The sequence below is a fragment of the Ranitomeya imitator genome, chromosome 4 (genome assembly GCF_032444005.1).
Source record: "Ranitomeya imitator isolate aRanImi1 chromosome 4, aRanImi1.pri, whole genome shotgun sequence".
Lineage (NCBI taxonomy): Eukaryota > Metazoa > Chordata > Amphibia > Anura > Dendrobatidae > Ranitomeya > Ranitomeya imitator.
In genome coordinates, this window is record NC_091285.1 from 677680771 (window position 1) to 677706202 (window position 25432).

The 25432-nt window shown below is 42.5% G+C and overlaps 2 protein-coding genes across 2 annotated transcripts in view; both read left to right on the forward strand.

Annotated features, from left to right (window-relative positions):
- LOC138674685 (mucin-17-like) overlaps positions 1-20043 on the forward strand; it is a 54777-nt gene extending 34734 nt beyond the window's left edge. The window contains exons 2-3 of the mRNA XM_069762501.1: positions 603-19950; positions 20040-20043. Coding sequence (XP_069618602.1) covers positions 603-19950; positions 20040-20043 — 19352 coding nt within the window. The remainder of the gene's footprint in view (positions 1-602; positions 19951-20039) is intronic.
- A 71-nt stretch (positions 20044-20114) lies between these two features.
- Positions 20115-25432, forward strand: part of LOC138677304 (mucin-17-like) — a 39761-nt gene continuing 34443 nt past the window's right edge. Inside the window, exons 1-3 of the mRNA XM_069767339.1 lie at positions 20115-22658; positions 24095-24196; positions 24431-24552. Of these exons, the coding sequence (XP_069623440.1) occupies positions 20153-22658; positions 24095-24196; positions 24431-24552 (2730 nt within the window). The 5' untranslated portion in view covers positions 20115-20152. The remainder of the gene's footprint in view (positions 22659-24094; positions 24197-24430; positions 24553-25432) is intronic.

The following is a 25432-nucleotide window of genomic DNA, read 5'->3' on the forward strand; positions in this document are numbered from 1 at the left end:
CCCATCATAAACTTTATGGAGCATTATATGGGGCATATTTTATTATGGAACATCTTATGGGGCCCATCATGAACTCTATAGAGCATTATATGGGGCGTATTTTGTATGGAGCATCTTATGGGGCCCATCATGAACTTTATGGAGCATTATATGGGGCTCCTGATTCAATATGGATATTCAAAAACACTTAACCTACTGATGTCTCAATAAAATTTTACTTTTATTGGTATTTATTTTTATTTTTGAAATTCACCAGTAGCTGCTGCATTTCCCACCCTAGGCTTATACTTGAGTCATTAAGTTTTCCCATTTTTTATGGCAAAATTTGGGGTCTCAGCTTATACTCGGGTCGGTTTATACTCGAGTATATATGGTAATTCCATCGTTACTAGAAGACTAAATACAAGGCCAATGCAATTAGCCTATAGAAAATCAATACTCATTAAGTATAGTTATGAGTTTGGACAAAAATATATACCATAGTAATGATTAATGTTCTTAAACCACAAATTAATTTACCATATCTACTGTTTTGTAATCTAAAAGTAATTATAAAAATATATATTTCCAATATTGAAGACAACATTTTTTTATTTTATTAGTGGCCAAGTGGAGTCAGCACAGCTGGATACGTCAAGTACCAGTTAATGAAAGAAATGTCCAAGAATCTGATCCAGACCTGAAAAAGGAGCACATAGTTACAAGAAAATATATAAATACAGAAGAGACTGACAACCAACCACAATATGTAGAAAAGTACACTATTACAATATCATGCAAAAATAAAACACTGTTCAAAGCAGAAAAAAAACAAGGACATAAAAATATAAATTCATACAAAAATAACCATTCTGATTTTTTATCTGCATTTGGAGATGAGGGACCTAGAGATGAAAAATTATCATTTACACACAATGGATCTGGAGACACTAAAACAACTCCAATTAATGTGACTGAAATATCTACAACATTCAAAGGGTCTGGAGACATAGAAACATCAACCACACCTGAAGGATCAGGAGAGACTGAAACCACAACAAACGACGTATCTCTAATATCCAAAACACTCGAGGGGTCTGAAGAAATAGAAACACCAATTACAACTAAAGGTTCTGGAGCCACTGAAACAACTCCAGCTAATGTTCCTGAAATATCGACAATAGTCGAGGGGTCAGGAGACAAAGAAACATCAACCGCACTCAAAGGATCTGGAGACACTGAAAGAAATCCAATGGACGTCCCTCTAATATACTCAACACTCGATGAGTCTGGAGACATAGAAACATCACCCACGCACGAAGGATTTGGAGACACTAAAACAAGTCCAACTGACGTCCCTCTACTATCCACAATACTCGAAGGGTCTGGACATATAGAAAAACCATACATACCCGAAGGATTTGGAGACACTGAAGCTACTTCAACTAACTTCCCTCTAATACATACAACATCTGAGGGGTCCAGAGATATAGAAACACCAACCACACCTGAAGGATCTGGAGGCACTGAAACAAATCCAACTGATCTGCCTGAAAGATTCACAACACTCGAAGGGTCTAGAAAGCTAGATACATTAACCACAAATGAAGGATCTGGAGACACTGAACCAAATCCAACTGATGTTCCTGAAATGTACACAACACTCGAAGGGTCTGGAGACACTGAAGCAACCTCAACTGACTTCCCTCTAATACATACAACACTCGAAGGGACCGAAGATGTAGAAACACCAACTTCACCTGAAGGATCTGGAAACACTGAAACAAATCCTACTGATTTGCCTGAAATATCCACACAACTAGACGGGTCTGGAGACGTAGAAACACCAACCACACCTAAAGAATCTGGAGACACAGAAAAAACAACAACTGACGTCCCTCTAATGTCCACAACACTGGAAGGGTCTGGAGATATAGAAGTACCAACAACACCCGAAGGATCAGGTGACTTTGAAACAACTCCAACTGATTTGCCTCAAATATCCACAACATTGGATTGGGTAGGAGACATCGAAGCAACAACCATTCCCGAAAGAAATGGAAACACTAAAACAAATCCAACTAATTTGCCTGAAATATCCACAACACTCGAGGGGTCAGGAGACATAGAAACACCAACCACACCCGAAGGATCTGGAGACACTGAAACAACTACAACTGACATCCCTCTAATATCCACAACACTCGAAGGATCTGGAGACACAGAAACACCAACCACACATGAAGGGTCTGGAGACACTGAAGCAACTCCAACTGACATCCCTCTAATTTATACAACACTCGAGGGGACTGAAGATACAGAAACACCAACCGCACCTGAAGGATCCGGAAATACTGAAACAAATCCTACTGATTTGCCTGAAATATCCACAACATTCGAGGGGTCAGGAGACATAGAAATACCAACCACACCCGAAGGATTTGGAGACACTGAAACAGCTACAACTGACGTCCCTCTTATATCCACAACATTCGAAGTGTCTGGTGACATAGAAACACCAACCACACCTGAAGGGTCTGGAGACACTGAAGCAACTCCAACTGACATCCCTCTAAAATATACAACACTTGAGGAGACCGACGATATGGAAACACCAATCACACCTGAAGGATCTGGAAACACTGAAACAAATCCTACTGATTTGCCTGAAATATCCACAACACTCGAAGGGTCTGGAGACCTAGAAACATCAACCACAACTGATGGGTCTGGAGACACTGAAACAAATCGAACTGATTTGCCTGAAATATCCACAACATTAGAAGGTTCTGGAGACACAGAATCACCAACCACACCTAAGGAATCTGGAGACACAGAAAAAACGACCACTGACATCCCTCTAATGTCCACAACACTGGAAGGGTCTGGAGATATAGAAGTACCAACAACACCTGAAGGATTGGGAGACTTTGAAACAACTCCAACCGATTTGCCTCAAATACTAACAACACTGGTAGGGTCAGGAGACATAGAAACACCAACCACTCCCAAAGGAAATGGAGACACTGAAACAAATCCAACTAATTTGCCTGAAATATCCACAACATTCGAGGGGTCAGGAGACATAGAAATACCAACAACACCCGAAGGATCTGGAAACACTGAAACACCTACAACTGACGTCCCTCTTGTATCCACAACATTCGAAGGGTCTGGTGACATAGAATCACCATCCACAACTGAAGAATCTGGAGACACTGAATCAACTCCAACTGACATCCCTCTAATATCCACAACAGTTGAAGGGTCTGGAGACATAGAAACACCAACCACACCTAAAGGATCTGGAGACACTGAAGCAACTCCAACTGACATCCCTCTAAAATATACAACACTTGAGGAGACCGAAGATATGGAAACACCAATCACACCTGAAGGATCTGGAAACACTGAAACAAATCCTACTGATTTGCCTGAAATATCTACAACACTCGAAGGGTCTGGAGACCTAGAAACACCAACCACAACTGATGGATCTGGAGACACTGAAACAAATCCAACTGATTTTCCTGAAATATCCACAACATTAGAAGGCTCTGGAGAAATGGAAACACCAACCACACCTGAAGGGTCTGGAGACACTAAAGCAACTCCAACTGACAGCCCTCTAATCTATACAACACTGGAAGGGTCTGGAGATATAGAAACCACAACTACAACCGAAGGATCTGGAGAAACTGAATCATCTCCAACTGATGTTCCTGAAATATACACAACACTCGAAGGGTCTGGAGACATAGAAACCCCAACCACAACCGAAGGATCTGAAAACACCGAAACAACTCCAACTGATTTGCCTGAAATAATCACAACACTAGAAGGGTCTGGAGACATAGAAACACCAACCACACCTAAAGAATCTTTAGACACAGAAAAAACGCCAACTGACGTCCCTCTAATGTCCACAACACTGGAAGGGTCTGGAGAGATAGAATTACCAACAACACCTGAAGGATCGGGAGACTTTGAAACAATTCCAACTGATTTGCCTCAAATACTAACAACAATGGAAGGGTCAGGAGATATAGAAACACCAACCACTCCCAAAGGAAATGGAGAAACTGAAACAAATCCAACTAATTTGCCTGAAATATCCACAACATTCGAGGGGTCAGGAGACATAGAAAAACCAAACACACCCGAAGGATCTGGAGACACTGAAACAACTACAACTGAAATCCCTCTAAAATCTACAACACTTGAAGGGTCTGGAGACATAGAAACATCTTCCACAACTGAAGAATCTGGAGACACTGAATCAACTCCAACTGATGTTCCTGAAATATACACAACACCTGAAGGGTCTGGAGACATAGAAACATCAACCACACCCGAAGGGTCTGGAGACACTGAAGCAACCTCAACTGACTTCCCTCTAATACATACAACACTCGAAGGGACCGAAGATATGGAAACACCAACCTCACCTGAAGGATCTGGAAACACTGAAACAAATCCTACTGATTTGCCTGAAATATCCACAAAACTAGACGGGTCTGGAGACGTAGAAACACCAACCACACCTAAAGAATCTGGAGACACAGAAAAAACAACAACTGACGTCCCTCTAATGTCCACAACACTGGAAGGGTCTGGAGATATAGAAGTACCAACAACACCTGAAGGATCAGGTGACTTTGAAACAACTCCAACTGATTTGCCTCAAATATCCACAACATTGGAATGGGTAGGAGACATCGAAGCAACAACCACTCCCGAAGGAAATGGAAACACTAAAACAAATCCAACTAATTTGCCTGAAATATCCACAACACTCGAGGGGTCAGGAGACATAGAAAAAACAACCACACCCGAAGGATCTGGAGACACTGAAAAAACTACAACTGACATCCCTCTAATATCCACAACACTCGAAGGATCTGGAGACACAGAAACACCAACCGCAACTGAAGGGTCTGGAGACACTGAAGCAACTCCAACTGACATCCCTCTAATTTATACAACACTCGAGGGGACTGAAGATACAGAAACACCAACCGCGCCAGAAGGATCCGGAAATACTGAAACAAATCCTACTGATTTGCCTGAAATATCCACAACATTCGAGGGGTCAGGAGACATAGAAATACCAACCACACCCGAAGGATTTGGAGACACTGAAACAGCTACAACTGACGTCCCTCTTATATCCACAACATTCGAAGGGTCTGGTGACATAGAAACACCAACCACACCTGAAGGGTCTGGAGACACTGAAGCAACTCCAACTGACATCCCTCTAAAATATACAACACTTGAGGAGACCGACGATATGGAAACACCAATCACACCTGAAGGGTCTGGAAACACTGAAACAAATCCTACTGATTTGCCTGAAATATCCACAACACTCGAAGGGTCTGGAGACCTAGAAACATCAACCACAACTGATGGATCTGGAGACACTGAAACAAATCCAACTGATTTGCCTGAAATATCCACAACATTAGAAGGTTCTGGAGACACAGAATCACCAACCACACCTAAAGAATCTGGAGACACAGAAAAAACGACCACTGACGTCCCTCTAATGTCCACAACACTGGAAGGGTCTGGAGATATAGAAGTACCAACAACACCTGAAGGATTGGGAGACTTTGAAACAACTCCAACCGATTTGCCTCAAATACTAACAACACTGGTAGGGTCAGGAGACATAGAAACACCAACCACTCCCAAAGGAAATGGAGACACTGAAACAAATCCAACTAATTTGCCTGAAATATCCACAACATTCGAGGGGTCAGGAGACATAGAAATACCAACAACACCCGAAGGATCTGGAGACACTGAAACACCTACAACTGACATCCCTCTTGTATCCACAACATTCGAAGGGTCTGGTGACATAGAATCACCATCCACAACTGAAGAATCTGGAGACACTGAATCAACTCCAACTGACATCCCTCTAATATCCACAACAGTTGAAGGGTCTGGAGACATAGAAACACCAACCACACCTAAAGGATCTGGAGACACTGAAGCAACTCCAACTGACATCCCTCTAAAATATACAACACTTGAGGAGACCGAAAATATGGAAACACCAATCACACCTGAAGGATCTGGAAACACTGAAACAAATCCTACTGATTTGCCTGAAATATCTACAACACTCGAAGGGTCTGGAGACCTAGAAACACCAACCACAACTGATGGATCTGGAGACACTGAAACAAATCCAACTGATTTTCCTGAAATATCCACAACATTAGAAGGCTCTGGAGAAATGGAAACACCAACCACACCTGAAGGGTCTGGAGACACTAAAGCAACTCCAACTGACAGCCCTCTAATCTATACAACACTGGAAGGGTCTGGAGATATAGAAACCACAACTACAACCGAAGGATCTGGAGAAACTGAATCATCTCCAACTGATGTTCCTGAAATATACACAACACTCGAAGGGTCTGGAGACATAGAAACCCCAACCACAACCGAAGGATCTGAAAACACCGAAACAACTCCAACTGATTTGCCTGAAATAATCACAACACTAGAAGGGTCTGGAGACATAGAAACACCAACCACACCTAAAGAATCTTTAGACACAGAAAAAACGCCAACTGACGTCCCTCTAATGTCCACAACACTGGAAGGGTCTGGAGAGATAGAATTACCAACAACACCTGAAGGATCGGGAGACTTTGAAACAACTCCAACTGATTTGCCTCAAATACTAACAACAATGGAAGGGTCAGGAGACATAGAAACACCAACCACTCCCAAAGGAAATGGAGAAACTGAAACAAATCCAACTAATTTGCCTGAAATATCCACAACATTCGAGGGGTCAGGAGACATAGAAAAACCAAACACACCCGAAGGATCTGGAGACACTGAAACAGCTACAACTGAAATCCCTCTAAAATCTACAACACTTGAAGGGTCTGGAGACATAGAAACATCGTCCACAACTGAAGAATCTGGAGACACTGAATCAACTCCAACTGATGTTCCTGAAATATACACAACACCTGAAGGGTCTGGAGACATAGAAACATCAACCACACCCGAAGGGTCTGGAGACACTGAAGCAACCTCAACTGACTTCCCTCTAATACATACAACACTCGAAGGGACCGAAGATATGGAAACACCAACCTCACCTGAAGGATCTGGAAACACTGAAACAAATCCTACTGATTTGCCTGAAATATCCACAAAACTAGACGGGTCTGGAGACGTAGAAACACCAACCACACCTAAAGAATCTGGAGACACAGAAAAAACAACAACTGACGTCCCTCTAATGTCCACAACACTGGAAGGGTCTGGAGATATAGAAGTACCAACAACACCTGAAGGATCAGGTGACTTTGAAACAACTCCAACTGATTTGCCTCAAATATCCACAACATTGGAATGGGTAGGAGACATCGAAGCAACAACCACTCCCGAAGGAAATGGAAACACTAAAACAAATCCAACTAATTTGCCTGAAATATCCACAACACTCGAGGGGTCAGGAGACATAGAAAAAACAACCACACCCGAAGGATCTGGAGACACTGAAAAAACTACAACTGACATCCCTCTAATATCCACAACACTCGAAGGATCTGGAGACACAGAAACACCAACCGCAACTGAAGGGTCTGGAGACACTGAAGCAACTCCAACTGACATCCCTCTAATTTATACAACACTCGAGGGGACTGAAGATACAGAAACACCAACCGCGCCTGAAGGATCCGGAAATACTGAAACAAATCCTACTGATTTGCCTGAAATATCCACAACATTCGAGGGGTCAGGAGACATAGAAATACCAACCACACCCGAAGGATTTGGAGACACTGAAACAGCTACAACTGACGTCCCTCTTATATCCACAACATTCGAAGGGTCTGGTGACATAGAAACACCAACCACACCTGAAGGGTCTGGAGACACTGAAGCAACTCCAACTGACATCCCTCTAAAATATACAACACTTGAGGAGACCGACGATATGGAAACACCAATCACACCTGAAGGGTCTGGAAACACTGAAACAAATCCTACTGATTTGCCTGAAATATCCACAACACTCGAAGGGTCTGGAGACCTAGAAACATCAACCACAACTGATGGATCTGGAGACACTGAAACAAATCCAACTGATTTGCCTGAAATATCCACAACATTAGAAGGTTCTGGAGACACAGAATCACCAACCACACCTAAAGAATCTGGAGACACAGAAAAAACGACCACTGACATCCCTCTAATGTCCACAACACTGGAAGGGTCTGGAGATATAGAAGTACCAACAACACCTGAAGGATTGGGAGACTTTGAAACAACTCCAACCGATTTGCCTCAAATACTAACAACACTGGTAGGGTCAGGAGACATAGAAACACCAACCACTCCCAAAGGAAATGGAGACACTGAAACAAATCCAACTAATTTGCCTGAAATATCCACAACATTCGAGGGGTCAGGAGACTTAGAAATACCAACAACACCCGAAGGATCTGGAGACACTGAAACACCTACAACTGACATCCCTCTTGTATCCACAACATTCGAAGGGTCTGGTGACATAGAATCACCATCCACAACTGAAGAATCTGGAGACACTGAATCAACTCCAACTGACATCCCTCTAATATCCACAACAGTTGAAGGGTCTGGAGACATAGAAACACCAACCACACCTAAAGGATCTGGAGACACTGAAGCAACTCCAACTGACATCCCTCTAAAATATACAACACTTGAGGAGACCGAAAATATGGAAACACCAATCACACCTGAAGGATCTGGAAACACTGAAACAAATCCTACTGATTTGCCTGAAATATCTACAACACTCGAAGGGTCTGGAGACCTAGAAACACCAACCACAACTGATGGATCTGGAGACACTGAAACAAATCCAACTGATTTTCCTGAAATATCCACAACATTAGAAGGCTCTGGAGAAATGGAAACACCAACCACACCTGAAGGGTCTGGAGACACTAAAGCAACTCCAACTGACAGCCCTCTAATCTATACAACACTGGAAGGGTCTGGAGATATAGAAACCGCAACTACAACCGAAGGATCTGGAGAAACTGAATCAACTCCAACTGATGTTCCTGAAATATACACAACACTCGAAGGGTCTGGAGACATAGAAACCCCAACCACAACCGAAGGATCTGAAAACACCGAAACAACTCCAACTGATTTGCCTGAAATAATCACAACACTAGAAGGGTCTGGAGACATAGAAACACCAACCACACCTAAAGAATCTTTAGACACAGAAAAAACGCCAACTGACGTCCCTCTAATGTCCACAACACTGGAAGGGTCTGGAGAGATAGAATTACCAACAACACCTGAAGGATCGGGAGACTTTGAAACAACTCCAACTGATTTGCCTCAAATACTAACAACAATGGAAGGGTCAGGAGACATAGAAACACCAACCACTCCCAAAGGAAATGGAGAAACTGAAACAAATCCAACTAATTTGCCTGAAATATCCACAACATTCGAGGGGTCAGGAGACATAGAAAAACCAAACACACCCGAAGGATCTGGAGACACTGAAACAGCTACAACTGAAATCCCTCTAAAATCTACAACACTTGAAGGGTCTGGAGACATAGAAACACCGTCCACAACTGAAGAATCTGGAGACACTGAATCAACTCCAACTGATGTTCCTGAAATATACACAACACCTGAAGGGTCTGGAGACATAGAAACATCAACCACACCCGAAGGGTCTGGAGACACTGAAGCAACCTCAACTGACTTCCCTCTAATACATACAACACTCGAAGGGACCGAAGATATAGAAACACCAACCTCACCTGAAGGATCTGGAAACACTGAAACAAATCCTACTGATTTGCCTGAAATATCCACAAAACTAGACGGGTCTGGAGACGTAGAAACACCAACCACACCTAAAGAATCTGGAGACACAGAAAAAACAACAACTGACGTCCCTCTAATGTCCACAACACTGAAAGGGTCTGGAGATATAGAAGTACCAACAACACCTGAAGGATCAGGTGACTTTGAAACAACTCCAACTGATTTGCCTCAAATATCCACAACATTGGAATGGGTAGGAGACATCGAAGCAACAACCACTCCCGAAGGAAATGGAAACACTAAAACAAATCCAACTAATTTGCCTGAAATATCCACAACACTCGAGGGGTCAGGAGACATAGAAACACTAACCACACCCGAAGGATCTGGAGACACTGAAACAACTACAACTGACATCCCTCTAATATCCACAACACTCGAAGGATCTGGAGACACAGAAACACCAACCACACCTGAAGGGTCTGGAGACACTGAAGCAACTCCAACTGACATCCCTCTAATTTATACAACACTCGAGGGGACTGAAGATACAGAAACACCAACCGCACCTGAAGGATCCGGAAATACTGAAACAAATCCTACTGATTTGCCTGAAATATCCACAACATTCGAGGGGTCAGGAGATATAGAAATACCAACCACACCCAAAGGATTTGGAGACACTGAAACAGCTACAACTGACGTCCCTCTTATATCCACAACATTCGAAGGGTCTGGTGACATAGAAACACCAACCACACCTGAAGGGTCTGGAGACACTGAAGCAACTCCAACTGACAACCCTCTAAAATATACAACACTTGAGGAGACCGACGATATGGAAACACCAATCACACCTGATGGATCTGGAAACACTGAAACAAATCCTACTGATTTGCCTGAAATATCTCCAACACTCGAGGGGTCTGGAGACATAGAAACACGAACCACACCTAAAGAATCTGGAGACACAGAAAAAACAACAACTGAAGTCCCTCTAATGTCCACAACACTGGAAGGGTCTGGAGATATAGAAGTACCAACAACACCTGAAGGATCAGGTGACTTTGAAACAACTCCAACTGATTTGCCTCAAATATCCACAACATTGGAATGGGTAGGAGACATCGAAGCAACAACCACTCCCGAAGAAAATGGAAACACTGAAACAAATCCAACTAATTTGCCTGAAATATCCACAACACTCGAGGGGTCAGGAGACATAGAAACACCAACCACACCTGAAGGATTTGGAGACACTGAAACAACTACAACTGACATACCTCTAATATCCACAACACTCGAAGGATCTGGACACACAGAGACACCAACCACACCTGACGGGTCTGGAGACACTGAAGCAACTCCAACTGACATCCCTCTAATTTATACAACACTCGAGGGGACTGAAGATACAGAAACACCAACCGCACCTGAAGGATCCGGAAATACTGAAACAAATCCTACTGATTTGCCTGAAATATCCACAACACTCGAAGGGTCTGGAGACCTAGAAACATCAACCACAACTGATGGATCTGGAGACACTGAAACAAATCCAACTGATTTGCCTGAAATATCCACAACATTAGAAGGTTCTGGAGACACAGAAACACCAACCACACCTAAAGAATCTGGAGACACAGAAAAAATGACAACTGACATCCCTCCAATGTCCACAACACTGGAAGGGTCTGGAGATATAGAAGTACCAACAACACCTGAAGGATTGGGAGACTTTGAAACAACGCCAACCGATTTGCCTCAAATACTAACAACACTGGAAGGGTCAGGAGACATAGAAACACCAACCACTCCCAAAGGAAATGGAGACACTGAAACAAATCCAACTAATTTGCCTGAAATATCCACAACATTTGAGGGGTCAGGAGACATAGAAATACCAACCACACCCGAAGGATTTGGAGACACTGAAACAGCTACAACTGACGTCCCTCTTATATCCACAACATTCGAAGGGTCTGGTGACATAGAAAAACCAACCACACCTGAAGGGTCTGGAGACACTGAAGCAACTCCAACTGACATCCCTCTAAAATATACAACACTTGAGGAGACCGACGATATGGAAACACCAATCACACCCGAAGGATCTGGAGACACTGAAACAGCTACAACTGACGTCCCTCTAACATCTACAACACTTGAAGGGCCTGGAGACATAGAAACACCATCCACAACTGAAGAATCTGGAGACACTGAATCAACTCCAACTGATGTTCCTGAAATATACACAACACCTGAAGGATCTGGAGACATAGAAACATCAACCACACCCGAAGGGTCTGGAGACAATGATGCAACCTCAACTGACTTCCCTCTAATACATACAACACTCGAAGGGACCAAAGATATAGAAACACCAACCTCACCTGAAGGATCTGGAAGCACTGAAACAAATCCTACTGATTTGCCTGAAATATCCACAAAACTAGACGGGTCTGGAGACATAGAAACACCAACCACACCTAAAGAATCTGGAGACACAGAAAAAGCAACAACTGACGTCCCTCTAATGTCCACAACACTGGAAGGGTCTGGAGATATAGAAGTACCAACAACACCTGAAGGATCAGGTGACTTTGAAACAACTCCAACTGATTTGCCTCAAATATCCACAACATTGGAATGGGTTGGAGACATCGAAGCAACAACCACTTCCGAAGGAAATGGAAACACTGAAATAAATCCAACTAATTTGCCTGAAATATCCACAACACTCGAGGGGTCAGGAGACATAGAAACACCAACCACACCCGAAGGATCTGGAGACACTGAGACAACTACAACTGACATCCCTCTAATATCCACAACACTCAAAGGATCTGGAGACACAGAAACACCAACCACACCTGACAGGTCTGGAGACACTGAAGCAACTCCAACTGACATCCCTCTAATTTATACAACACTCGAGGGGACTGAAGATACAGAAACACCAACCGCACCTGAAGGATCCGGAAATACTGAAACAAATCCTACTGATTTGCCTGAAATATCCACAACACTCGAAGGGTCTGGAGACCTAGAAACATCAACCACAACTGATGGATCTGGAGACACTGAAAAAACAACAACTGACGTCCCTCTAATGTCCACAACACTGAAAGGGTCTGGAGATATAGAAGTACCAACAACACCTGAAGAATCAGGTGACTTTGAAACAACTCCAACTGATTTGCCTCAAATATCCACAACATTGGAATGGGTAGGAGACATCGAAGCAACAACCACTCCCGAAGGAAATGGAAACACTAAAACAAATCCAACTAATTTGCCTGAAATATCCACAACACTCGAGGGGTCAGGAGACATAGAAACACTAACCACACCCGAAGGATCTGGAGACACTGAAACAACTACAACTGACATCCCTCTAATATCCACAACACTCGAAGGATCTGGAGACACAGAAACACCAACCACACCTGAAGGGTCTGGAGACACTGAAGCAACTCCAACTGACATCCCTCTAATTTATACAACACTCGAGGGGACTGAAGATACAGAAACACCAACCGCACCTGAAGGATCCGGAAATACTGAAACAAATCCTACTGATTTGCCTGAAATATCCACAACATTCGAGGGGTCAGGAGATATAGAAATACCAACCACACCCAAAGGATTTGGAGACACTGAAACAGCTACAACTGACGTCCCTCTTATATCCACAACATTCGAAGGGTCTGGTGACATAGAAACACCAATCACACCTGAAGGGTCTGGAGACACTGAAGCAACTCCAACTGACAACCCTCTAAAATATACAACACTTGAGGAGACCGACGATATGGAAACACCAATCACACCTGAAGGATCTGGAAACACTGAAACAAATCCTACTGATTTGCCTGAAATATCTCCAACACTCGAGGGGTCTGGAGACATAGAAACACGAACCACACCTAAAGAATCTGGAGACACAGAAAAAACAACAACTGAAGTCCCTCTAATGTCCACAACACTGGAAGGGTCTGGAGATATAGAAGTACCAACAACACCTGAAGGATCAGGTGACTTTGAAACAACTCCAACTGATTTGCCTCAAATATCCACAACATTGGAATGGGTAGGAGACATCGAAGCAACAACCACTCCCGAAGGAAATGGAAACACTGAAACAAATCCAACTAATTTGCCTGAAATATCCACAACACTCGAGGGGTCAGGAGACATAGAAACACCAACCACACCTGAAGGATTTGGAGACACTGAAACAACTACAACTGACATACCTCTAATATCCACAACACTCGAAGGATCTGGACACACAGAAACACCAACCACACCTGACGGGTCTGGAGACACTGAAGCAACTCCAACTGACATCCCTCTAATTTATACAACACTCGAGTGGACTGAAGATACAGAAACACCAACCGCACCTGAAGGATCCAGAAATACTGAAACAAATCCTACTGATTTGCCTGAAATATCCACAACACTCGAAGGGTCTGGAGACCTAGAAACATCAACCACAACTGATGGATCTGGAGACACTGAAACAAATCCAACTGATTTGCCTGAAATATCCACAACATTAGAAGGTTCTGGAGACACAGAAACACCAACCACACCTAAAGAATCTGGAGACACAGAAAAAATGACAACTGACATCCCTCCAATGTCCACAACACTGGAAGGGTCTGGAGATATAGAAGTACCAACAACACCTGAAGGATTGGGAGACTTTGAAACAACGCCAACCGATTTGCCTCAAATACTAACAACACTGGAAGGGTCAGGAGACATAGAAACACCAACCACTCCCAAAGGAAATGGAGACACTGAAACAAATCCAACTAATTTGCCTGAAATATCCACAACATTTGAGGGGTCAGGAGACATAGAAATACCAACCACACCCGAAGGATTTGGAGACACTGAAACAGCTACAACTGACGTCCCTCTTATATCCACAACATTCGAAGGGTCTGGTGACATAGAAAAACCAACCACACCTGAAGGGTCTGGAGACACTGAAGCAACTCCAACTGACATCCCTCTAAAATATACAACACTTGAGGAGACCGACGATATGGAAACACCAATCACACCCGAAGGATCTGGAGACACTGAAACAGCTACAACTGACGTCCCTCTAACATCTACAACACTTGAAGGGCCTGGAGACATAGAAACACCATCCACAACTGAAGAATCTGGAGACACTGAATCAACTCCAACTGATGTTCCTGAAATATACACAACACCTGAAGGATCTGGAGACATAGAAACATCAACCACACCCGAAGGGTCTGGAGACAATGATGCAACCTCAACTGACTTCCCTCTAATACATACAACACTCGAAGGGACCAAAGATATAGAAACACCAACCTCACCTGAAGGATCTGGAAGCACTGAAACAAATCCTACTGATTTGCCTGAAAAATCCACAAAACTAGACGGGTCTGGAGACATAGAAACACCAACCACACCTAAAGAATCTGGAGACACAGAAAAAGCAACAACTGACGTCCCTCTAATGTCCACAACACTGGAAGGGTCTGGAGATATAGAAGTACCAACAACACCTGAAGGATCAGGTGACTTTGAAACAACTCCAACTGATTTGCCTCAAATATCCACAACATTGGAATGGGTTGGAGACATCGAAGCAACAACCACTTCCGAAGGAAATGGAAACACTGAAATAAATCCAACTAATTTGCCTGAAATATCCACAACACTCGAGGGGTCAGGAGACATAGAAACACCAACCACACCCGAAGGATCTGGAGACACTGAGACAACTACAACTGACATCCCTCTAATATCCACAACACTCGAAGGATCTGGAGACACAGAAACACCAACCACACCTGACAGGTCTGGAGACACTGAAGCAACTCCAACTGACATCCCTCTAATTTATACAACACTCGAGGGGACTGAAGATACAGAAACACCAACCGCACCTGAAGGATCCGGAAATACTGAAACAAATCCTACTGATTTGCCTGAAATATCCACAACACTCGAAGGGTCTGGAGACCTAGAAACATCAACCACAACTGATGGATCTGGAGACTCTGAAACAAATCCAACTGATTTGCCTGAAATATCCACAACATTAGAGGGTTCTGGAGACACAGAAACACCAACCACACCTAAAGAATCTGGAGACACAGAAAAAATGACAACTGACATCCCTCCAATGTCCACAACACTGGAAGGGTCTGGAGATATAGAAGTACCAACAACACCTGAAGGATTGGGAGACTTTGAAACAACGCCAACCGATTTGCCTCAAATACTAACAACACTGGAAGGGTCAGGAGACATAGAAACACCAACCACTCCCAAAGGAAATGGAGACACTGAAAAAAATCCAACTAATTTGCCTGAAATATCCACAACATTTGAGGGGTCAGGAGACATAGAAATACCAACCACACCCGAAGGATTTGGAGACACTGAAACAGCTACAACTGACGTCCCTCTTATATCCACAACATTCGAAGGGTCTGGTGACATAGAAACACCAACCACACCTGAAGGGTCTGGAGACACTGAAGCAACTCCAACTGACATCCCTCTAAAATATTCAACACTTGAGGAGACCGACGATATGGAAACACCAATCACACCCGAAGGATCTGGAGACACTGAAAAAGCTACAACTGACGTCCCTCTAACATCTACAACACTTGAAGGGCCTGAAAACATAGAAACACCATCCACAACTGAAGAATCTGGAGACACTGAATCAACTGCAACTGATGTTCCTGAAATATACACAACACCTGAAGGATCTGGAGACATAGAAACATCAACCACACCCGAAGGGTCTGGTGACAATGAAGCAACCTCAACTGACTTCCCTCTAATACATACAACACTCGAAGGGACCAAAGATATAGAAACACCAACCTCACCTGAAGGATCTGGAAGCACTGAAACAAATCCTACTGATTTGCCTGAAATATCCACAAAACTAGACGGGTCTGGAGACATAGAAACACCAACCACACTTAAAGAATCTGGAGACACAGAAAAAGCAACAACTGACGTCCCTCTAATGTCCACAACACTGGAAGGGTCTGGAGATATAGAAGTACCAACAACACCTGAAGGATCAGGTGACTTTGAAACAACTCCAAGTGATTTGCCTCAAATATCCACAACATTGGAATGGGTTGGAGACATCGAAGCAACAACCACTTCCGAAGGAAATGGAAACACTGAAATAAATCCAACTAATTTGCCTGAAATATCCACAACACTCGAGGGGTCAGGAGACATAGAAACACCAACCACACCCGAAGGATCTGGAGACACTGAGACAACTACAACTGACATCCCTCTAATATCCACAACACTCAAAGGATCTGGAGACACAGAAACACCAACCACACCTGACAGGTCTGGAGACACAGAAGCAACTCCAACTGACATCCCTCTAATTTATACAACACTCGAGGGGACTGAAGATACAGAAACACCAACCGCACCTGAAGGATCCGGAAATACTGAAACAAATCCTACTGATTTGCCTGAAATATCCACAACACTCGAAGGGTCTGGAGACCTAGAAACATCAACCACAACTGATGGATCTGGAGACACTGAAACAAATCCAACTGATTTGCCTGAAATATCCACAACATTAGAAGGTTCTGGAGACACAGAAACACCAACCACACCTAAAGAATCTGGAGACACAGAAAAAATGACAACTGACATCCCTCCAATGTCCACAACACTGGAAGGGTCTGGAGATATAGAAGTACCAACAACACAGGAAGGATTGGGAGACTTTGAAACAACGCCAACCGATTTGCCTCAAATACTAACAACACTGGAAGGGTCAGGAGACATAGAAACACCAACCACTCCCAAAGGAAATGGAGACACTGAAACAAATCCAACTAATTTGCCTGAAATATCCACAACATTTGAGGGGTCAGGAGACATAGAAATACCAACCACACCCGAAGGATTTGGAGACACTGAAACAGCTACAACTGACGTCCCTCTTATATCCACAACATTCGAAGGGTCTGGTGACATAGAAACACCAACCACACCTGAAGGGTCTGGAGACACTGAAGCAACTCCAACTGACATCCCTCTAAAATATACAACACTTGAGGAGACCGACGATATGGAAACACCAATCACACCCGAAGGATCTGGAGACACTGAAACAGCTACAACTGACGTCCCTCTAACATCTACAACACTTGAAGGGCCTGGAGACATAGAAACACCATCCACAACTGAAGAATCTGGAGACACTGAATCAACTCCAACTGATATTCCTGAAATATACACAACACCTGAAGGATCTGGAGACATAGAAACATCAACCACACCCGAAGGGTCTGGAGACAATGAAGCAACCTCAACTGACTTCCCTCTAATACATACAACACTCGAAGGGACCAAAGATATAGAAACACCAACCTCACCTGAAGGATCTGGAAGCACTGAAACAAATCCTACTGATTTGCCTGAAATATCCACAAAACTAGACGGGTCTGGAGACATAGAAACACCAACCACACCTAAAGAATCTGGAGACACAGAAAAAGCAACAACTGACGTCCCTCTAATGTCCACAACACTGGAAGGGTCTGGAGATATAGAAGTACCAACAACACCTGAAGGATCAGGTGACTTTGAAACAACTCCAAGTGATTTGCCTCAAATATCCACAACATTGGAATGGGTTGGAGACATCGAAGCAACAACCACTTCCGAAGGAAATGGAAACACTGAAATAAATCCAACTAATTTGCCTGAAATATCCACAACACTCGAGGGGTCAGGAGACATAGAAACACCAACCACACCCGAAGGATCTGGAGACACTGAGACAACTACAACTGACATCCCTCTAATATCCACAACACTCGAAGGATCTGGAGACACAGAAACACCAACCACACCTGACAGGTCTGGAGACACTGAAGCAACTCCAACTGACATCCCTCTAATTTATACAACACTTGAGGGGATTGAAGATACACAAACACCAACCGCACCTGAAGGATCCGGAAATACTGAAACATATCCTACTGATTTGCCTGAAATATCCACAACACTCGAAGGGTCTGGAAACCTAAAAACATCAACCACAACTGATGGATCTGTAGACACTGAAACAAATCCAACTGATTTGCCTGAAATATCCACAACATTTGAAGGTTCTGGAGACACAGAAACACCAACCACACCTAAACAATCTGGAGACACAGAAAAAACAACAACTGACATCCCTTTAATGTCCACAACACTGGAAGTGTCTGGAGATATAGAAGTACCAACAACACAGGAAGGATTGGGAGACTTTGAAACAACGCCAACCGATTTGCCTCAAATACTAACAACACTGGAAGGGTCAGGAGACATAGAAACACCAACCACTCCCAAAGGAAATGGAGACACTGAAACAAATCCAACTAATTTGCCTGAAATATCCACAACATACGAGGGGTCTGGAGACATAGAAATACCAACCACACCCGAAGGATTTGGAGACACTGAAACAGCTACAACTGACGTCCCTCTTATATCCACAACATTCGAAGGGTCTGGTGACATAGAAACACCAACCACACCTGAAGGGTCTGGAGACACTGAAGCAACTCCAACTGACATCCCTCTAAAATATACAACACTTGAGGAGACCGACGATATGGAAACACCAATCACACCTGAAGGATCTGGAAACACTGAAACAAATCCTACTGATTTGCCTGAAATATCTCCAACACTCGAGGGGTCTGGAGACATAGAAACACGAACCACACCTAAAGAATCTGGAGACACAGAAAAAACAACAACTGACGTCCCTCTAATGTCCACAACACTGGAAGGGTCTGGAGATATAGAAGTACCAACAACACCTAAAGGATCAGGTGACTTTGAAACAACTCCAACTGATTTGCCTCAAATATCCACAACATTGGAATGGGTAGGAGACATCGAAGCAACAACCACTCCCGAAGGAAATGGAAACACTGAAACAAATCCAACTAATTTGCCTGAAATATCCACAACACTCGAGGGGTCAGGAGACATAGAAATACCAACCACACCCGAAGGATTTGGAGACACTGAAACAGCTACAACTGACGTCCCTCTTGTATCCACAACATTCGAAGGGTCTGGTGACATAGAATCACCATCCACAACTGAAGAATCTGGAGACACTGAATCAACTCCAACTGACATCCCTCTAATAACCACAACAGTTGAAGGGTCTGGAGACATAGAAACACCAACCACACCTAAAGGATCTGGAGACACTGAAGCAACTCCAACTGACATCCCTCTAAAATATACAACACTTGAGGAGACCGACGATATGGAAACACCAATCACACCTGAAGGATCTGGAAACACTGAAACAAATCCTACTGATTTGCCTGAAATATCTCCAACACTCGAGGGGTCTGGAGACATAGAAACACGAACCACACCTAAAGAATCTGGAGACACAGAAAAAACAACAACTGAAGTCCCTCTAATGTCCACAACACTGGAAGGGTCTGGAGATATAGAAGTACCAACAACACAGGAAGGATTGGGAGACTTTGAAACAACTCCAACCGATTTGCCTCATATACTAACAACACTGGAAGGGTCAGGAGACATAGAAACACCAACCACTCCCAAAGGAAATGGAGACACTGAAACAAATCCAACTAATTTGCCTGAAATATCCACAACATTCGAGGGGTCAGGAGACATAGAAATACCAACCACACCCGAAGGGTCTGGAGACACTGAAACAGCTACAACTGACATCCCTCTAACATCTACATCACTTGAAGGCTCTGGAGACATAGAAACACCATCCACAACTGAAGAATCTGGAGACACTGAAACAACTCCAGCTTATGTTTCTGAAATATCCACAACACTCAAATGGTCTGGAAATTCTGAAACAACTCTAGTTGATCTGCCTAAAATATCCACAACAGTCATATCGTCTGAGTGCCCTAAAATGTCACCCACATCTTTAAGTGTAGTAACTACAACACCTGAAGGATCTGGAGATAGAAAAACAAGTACAAGAGTTTTACCTATAATTTCTACAACATCTGTGGGGTCTGGAGACTTGGACGCAACATCCAAAAGTTTATCTGAAATGTCAAATGCACCTGAAGTATCTAGAGACATTGAAACAAGTCCAATTACTGTACCTAAAATACCAACATCAGTAGACAGGGAAACAACACATAGATCTGTAACTGAAACTGTCATGATTCCAGTGGGATCTGGAGAACCAGAAACCAAACCCACAAATATACCTGAAATATCCACAATACCTGATGGATACCTTGAAACATCTCGCACATCTGTGACTGAGAAATTAACAAGTGCTGTATCTGAATATACTGAAATAACTCAAACTAATATACCTGAAATGTATACAACACCTGAGGGATCTGGAAAAATAGAAACAACAAATATACCTGAAATATCTACATCCCCTGAGGGGTCTGCGGACACTAAAACAACTCTTAATTATTTAACTAAAAAGTCCACTTTATCTGAGACAACTGGAGATATTGAAAAAACATCAACTTCTGCAATTGAATTTATCACACCTGAATGTTCAGGAGATATGGAAACATGTCAAACTGCTGAGCCTGATATTTCTACACCAGTTACTGATATTTCTACAACAGCAGAAGTTTCTGTGGGTGTAGAAACAGTATCATCTGGTCTGGCTGAAAGATACACAACATCTGAAGGTTCCGAAGATGCCACTAAAACAACACCAACTACAATACCACATGGTTCTGGAGTCACTAAGACAACGTCAACATCAGTAACTTATGTATCAACTACATCTCAAGGTTCTGAAGGTATAGAGATTAGGTCTCCATCAACTATTAACATATTCACAACACTATTAATTGCTAAAACTTCACTTGAATTTTCAGAATTCACTGATACAACAGCAATATCAAAAACACAAAAATCCACAACAATTGAAGGATCTGGAGGCATGGAAACAACAGCAATGCCAGCTAGTGATATCTCTACAATACCTAATTTTCACACCACACCTGATAGTCCTCCACAACCTGGGACCACATCACCTATCAGTACTGAATTTGTCATAACAGGGGCCTCTAAAGGTTCTAAATCAACTCAACAAATAGTTACAACGCCAGCAGTAAGAGTCTCTTCATCAGGAATAGTCACAATAAATCACAATTCTGCTGTCAGCAATGACATTAGTCCTACCGAAGGTTTAACTTATGCTTCTACTGGCAAAAGATCTACATCTCTGGTTACGACTCTCGGTGTTTCTGGAAAAAGTTCTACCATTGAGTTAGCTTCTTCAGTAAATGTAAATACAACAAAAATAACACATTTTCACACATCTGGTGATTTTTCAACACTGTATGTCACGTCGATAGCGGCTGAAGGCTCAATCTTAACTTCCTCTGCAGAATCATCAAAAGTGAACACTGTGGAATCTCAGTCTTCCACCACTACAATAATGCCAACAGAAAAAACAACAGTTGGATCTCGAGAAAATTGCACAATTGAGTCACTATTGACAACGAGAGGTGCTGGAAAAACTTTATCTACATCGACACTACTTTCAGAGCCTCAAAAAACATCATCCTCATTCTCCGCATCATCAATTATATCTAAACTGTCTTCACCTTTGACCGCGGCACAGTCTCCGTCTTCAGAGCCTTCAAGCACAACAATTTTAGGGTCTTCAAAACCCTCAACCTTAGTACCAGTACCCACAATTTTTCCCTCTTCTGTAGCCATATCTACAACCAGAATTCCAATTCCAACTACAACCAAAATTACAGCAAACCCAAATATACCTACAATAAGTGAGTAAAATGATGACATTTTTGAGGATTTTATTGTAATAATGTTTGTCTCACCAAGACGATCTATTTACATATGCCCTCACATGATGACATTGAGGGGGATTCCGGTTCATTGCAATGGCATAATAACCGAGAATGACAAGGTCCATCTGTGCATTACATGTTCTGTGATTCATATATGGTTGCATTAGAGGTGAGAGAACATGTTCTTGTATAATGGAGTTCTCCTGGAATTTTATAAGAATTCATGTGCTGCAGAATATGATTTTTTGACTAGCTCATCATGAATTCAACAAAATTGTGGTCAGCTGTGGCCCAATTTTGCTTAACCATACAGATCATAGCAACTGGTTAAAAAAAAAATTATACTCAAGACTCAGCCGTCTCAGCATCCCGCTGTTCTCTTCACCTCCTAGTTTCCCCCTCCCTGACATTCCCTTAGGTAATCTTCAGTTCGGCTCCCCTGCACATGTGTACCACGTTATCATGATCATAATGGTGTGATGTCATGATGTTACAAAGCAGTTCGGAAGAATAACGTCACCACTTACCGTGACGTCCCAGGACTAGTAGAGGCAGATGTCCTGGCCTGAAGTGAAGATTACCAAAAATGAGGGAAGAGGTAAAGAAAAGGACGCAAAGACCGGACAGTGGGCTGCAGGGACGGCGGGACTGGTGAGCATTAATTCTTTTTACATCCGATACTTATGATACTCTAAGGTCTGAAAGCTAGGTATTAATCATCAAATAGATAGGAAGACTAAAAGAGACACACACAGGTGGTCGTATTTCAAGAGAGTCTCATTTATTATAACGTGGGCCCATCTTTTATAGGGGGCCTGGTTACATAAAATATTACATGACATGAATATTGGTAAAAAAAAATTATTGGCAGAGACAATGAGAACATAATGTGATGGATTGTCTTTATCATGCCTTATGATGCCTGGACCACATCTCAAAACCACCATAAACAAGTTTCTGCTGGCCCAAAATAGAAGTTTGTACTTTCCCACCATTTTTTAGAAAAATTGGATTTTCATGTCCACTTGTACAGCCAAACTTGCATTCGGTCAAGGCCAAGTTTTGCTCAACCTTGCAAAAACAAGGATGTGATGGAGACAGAGATCATAGCCATGAAAATATATTCTGAATTGTACTTGAAACTTAGGAATGTAACTATGCCTTTCACAATACTAAGAAAAGACCTTTACCCAATGATCCATGCTCATTGGTAGAATAACTCGCTATTCTAGAGACCGTGCCCGAAGGGTGGCCATGACCTCTGGCGGCTGACTCAACATCTGATTCCTACAAAAAAAGTAATATATATATATATATATATATATAACATATATATATATATATATATATATATATATGTGCACAGATACCTGATCATGAATATATTGTAGCCCTATATCTCTATCTTACAGACCCATGTCTCAATGGAGGCTTTTACGATGGATTAAAGTGCATATGTCTTGAAAATTTCTATGGAGCACTTTGTGAACACATCATAGACAGATTTTGGATTGGTAAGAAACTCATCTTGGACTACATATAGAGTGTATGTGTTTTTAGAAATATATATGATGGGGAAAGGGGGTCAGTTTTAAAAAGAGGATGGGATGGGTCTTTGCTGATGCCTTGTTATTTTTAGAGATGATTAGAGTGGCTTGTACTTTGAAAGTAGTAGCAGAGAAGAGTTGATATTTTTTTCCAGATCTTTACTCTGCACCAATACTGAAGCCATCATTCTCTCTACACAGGAAGAAGTGTCACCACGACTATAGGAGGGTTTCTACGATTCGTTCACTTGGATTTTCAAAATAATTTGAAGGACAGTAAATCCGAAGAGTATAAAAAGTTTGACACAGATTTTAAAAAATATGTGAGTATCAGTGGCCATGATTTCGATAATTTTTTGGAACTTGGCATACCTCTGCCAGGCTATCCTTACCGAGGTGTATAATAATTGAATGGCATGAGCATTCTTTTTGCTTATTAGTATCTGTTTTTTTCTGATGTTTTCTGCTTTTTTGGGTTAATTGTATAAATACTTTTGAGATTGTGTGTGGGAATGTTGCTTGTATGTATTACCAAGATGGACACAGTGAAGCTCAGAAGCAATCCAAATAGAAAATATAAAACTAAGTACAATCTAGGCATCCATTGTACAGATGTGTTATCCTTATCTTTGATCTTAGCTTAACAAATGTGGGATGTGAGAAGACCAGAGTTAAAAAAAATATGATTTTGAGATATTCTGTCAGGAGATGTCTATGGTCTATGAGTCAATGTCTTGACACCCGGAGGTTGTGGATTACAGCCTGCTAGCGTGGGACAGTAGGGCATTACATTTTTTGGGAGGAATTAGCTTGCATAATAGGTAAGGTTAGATCAATCTGTACAGCTATTGGACTGAGTCGACTGTGGCATGGTCCAAGTTTTCTATTTATGGCCTTTAGATAGGTCATACAGTTAAGAAATTTGCTAGTCAGCCATCATTCAAGACTAAGACTCCAAAAAAGAAGAGGTTCTGTTATGATCCTAGAAGGAATTTTCAAGTACCTCCTCTACCTAGGTAGCAATTATAGTGGAGGTGCTCACTATTCTCAGACGTGGGACCAGATACAATGGGAATAGAATGAAGATAGTTAACATCAAAAAGTTCCAGTGTGGGAAAAGCGATGTGCCAGGAAGGCAAAGTCTAACAGGACAATTGTGAGTCACTGAGATCAGGCAAAGCCTAAATGTAGTATGGTAGCAGA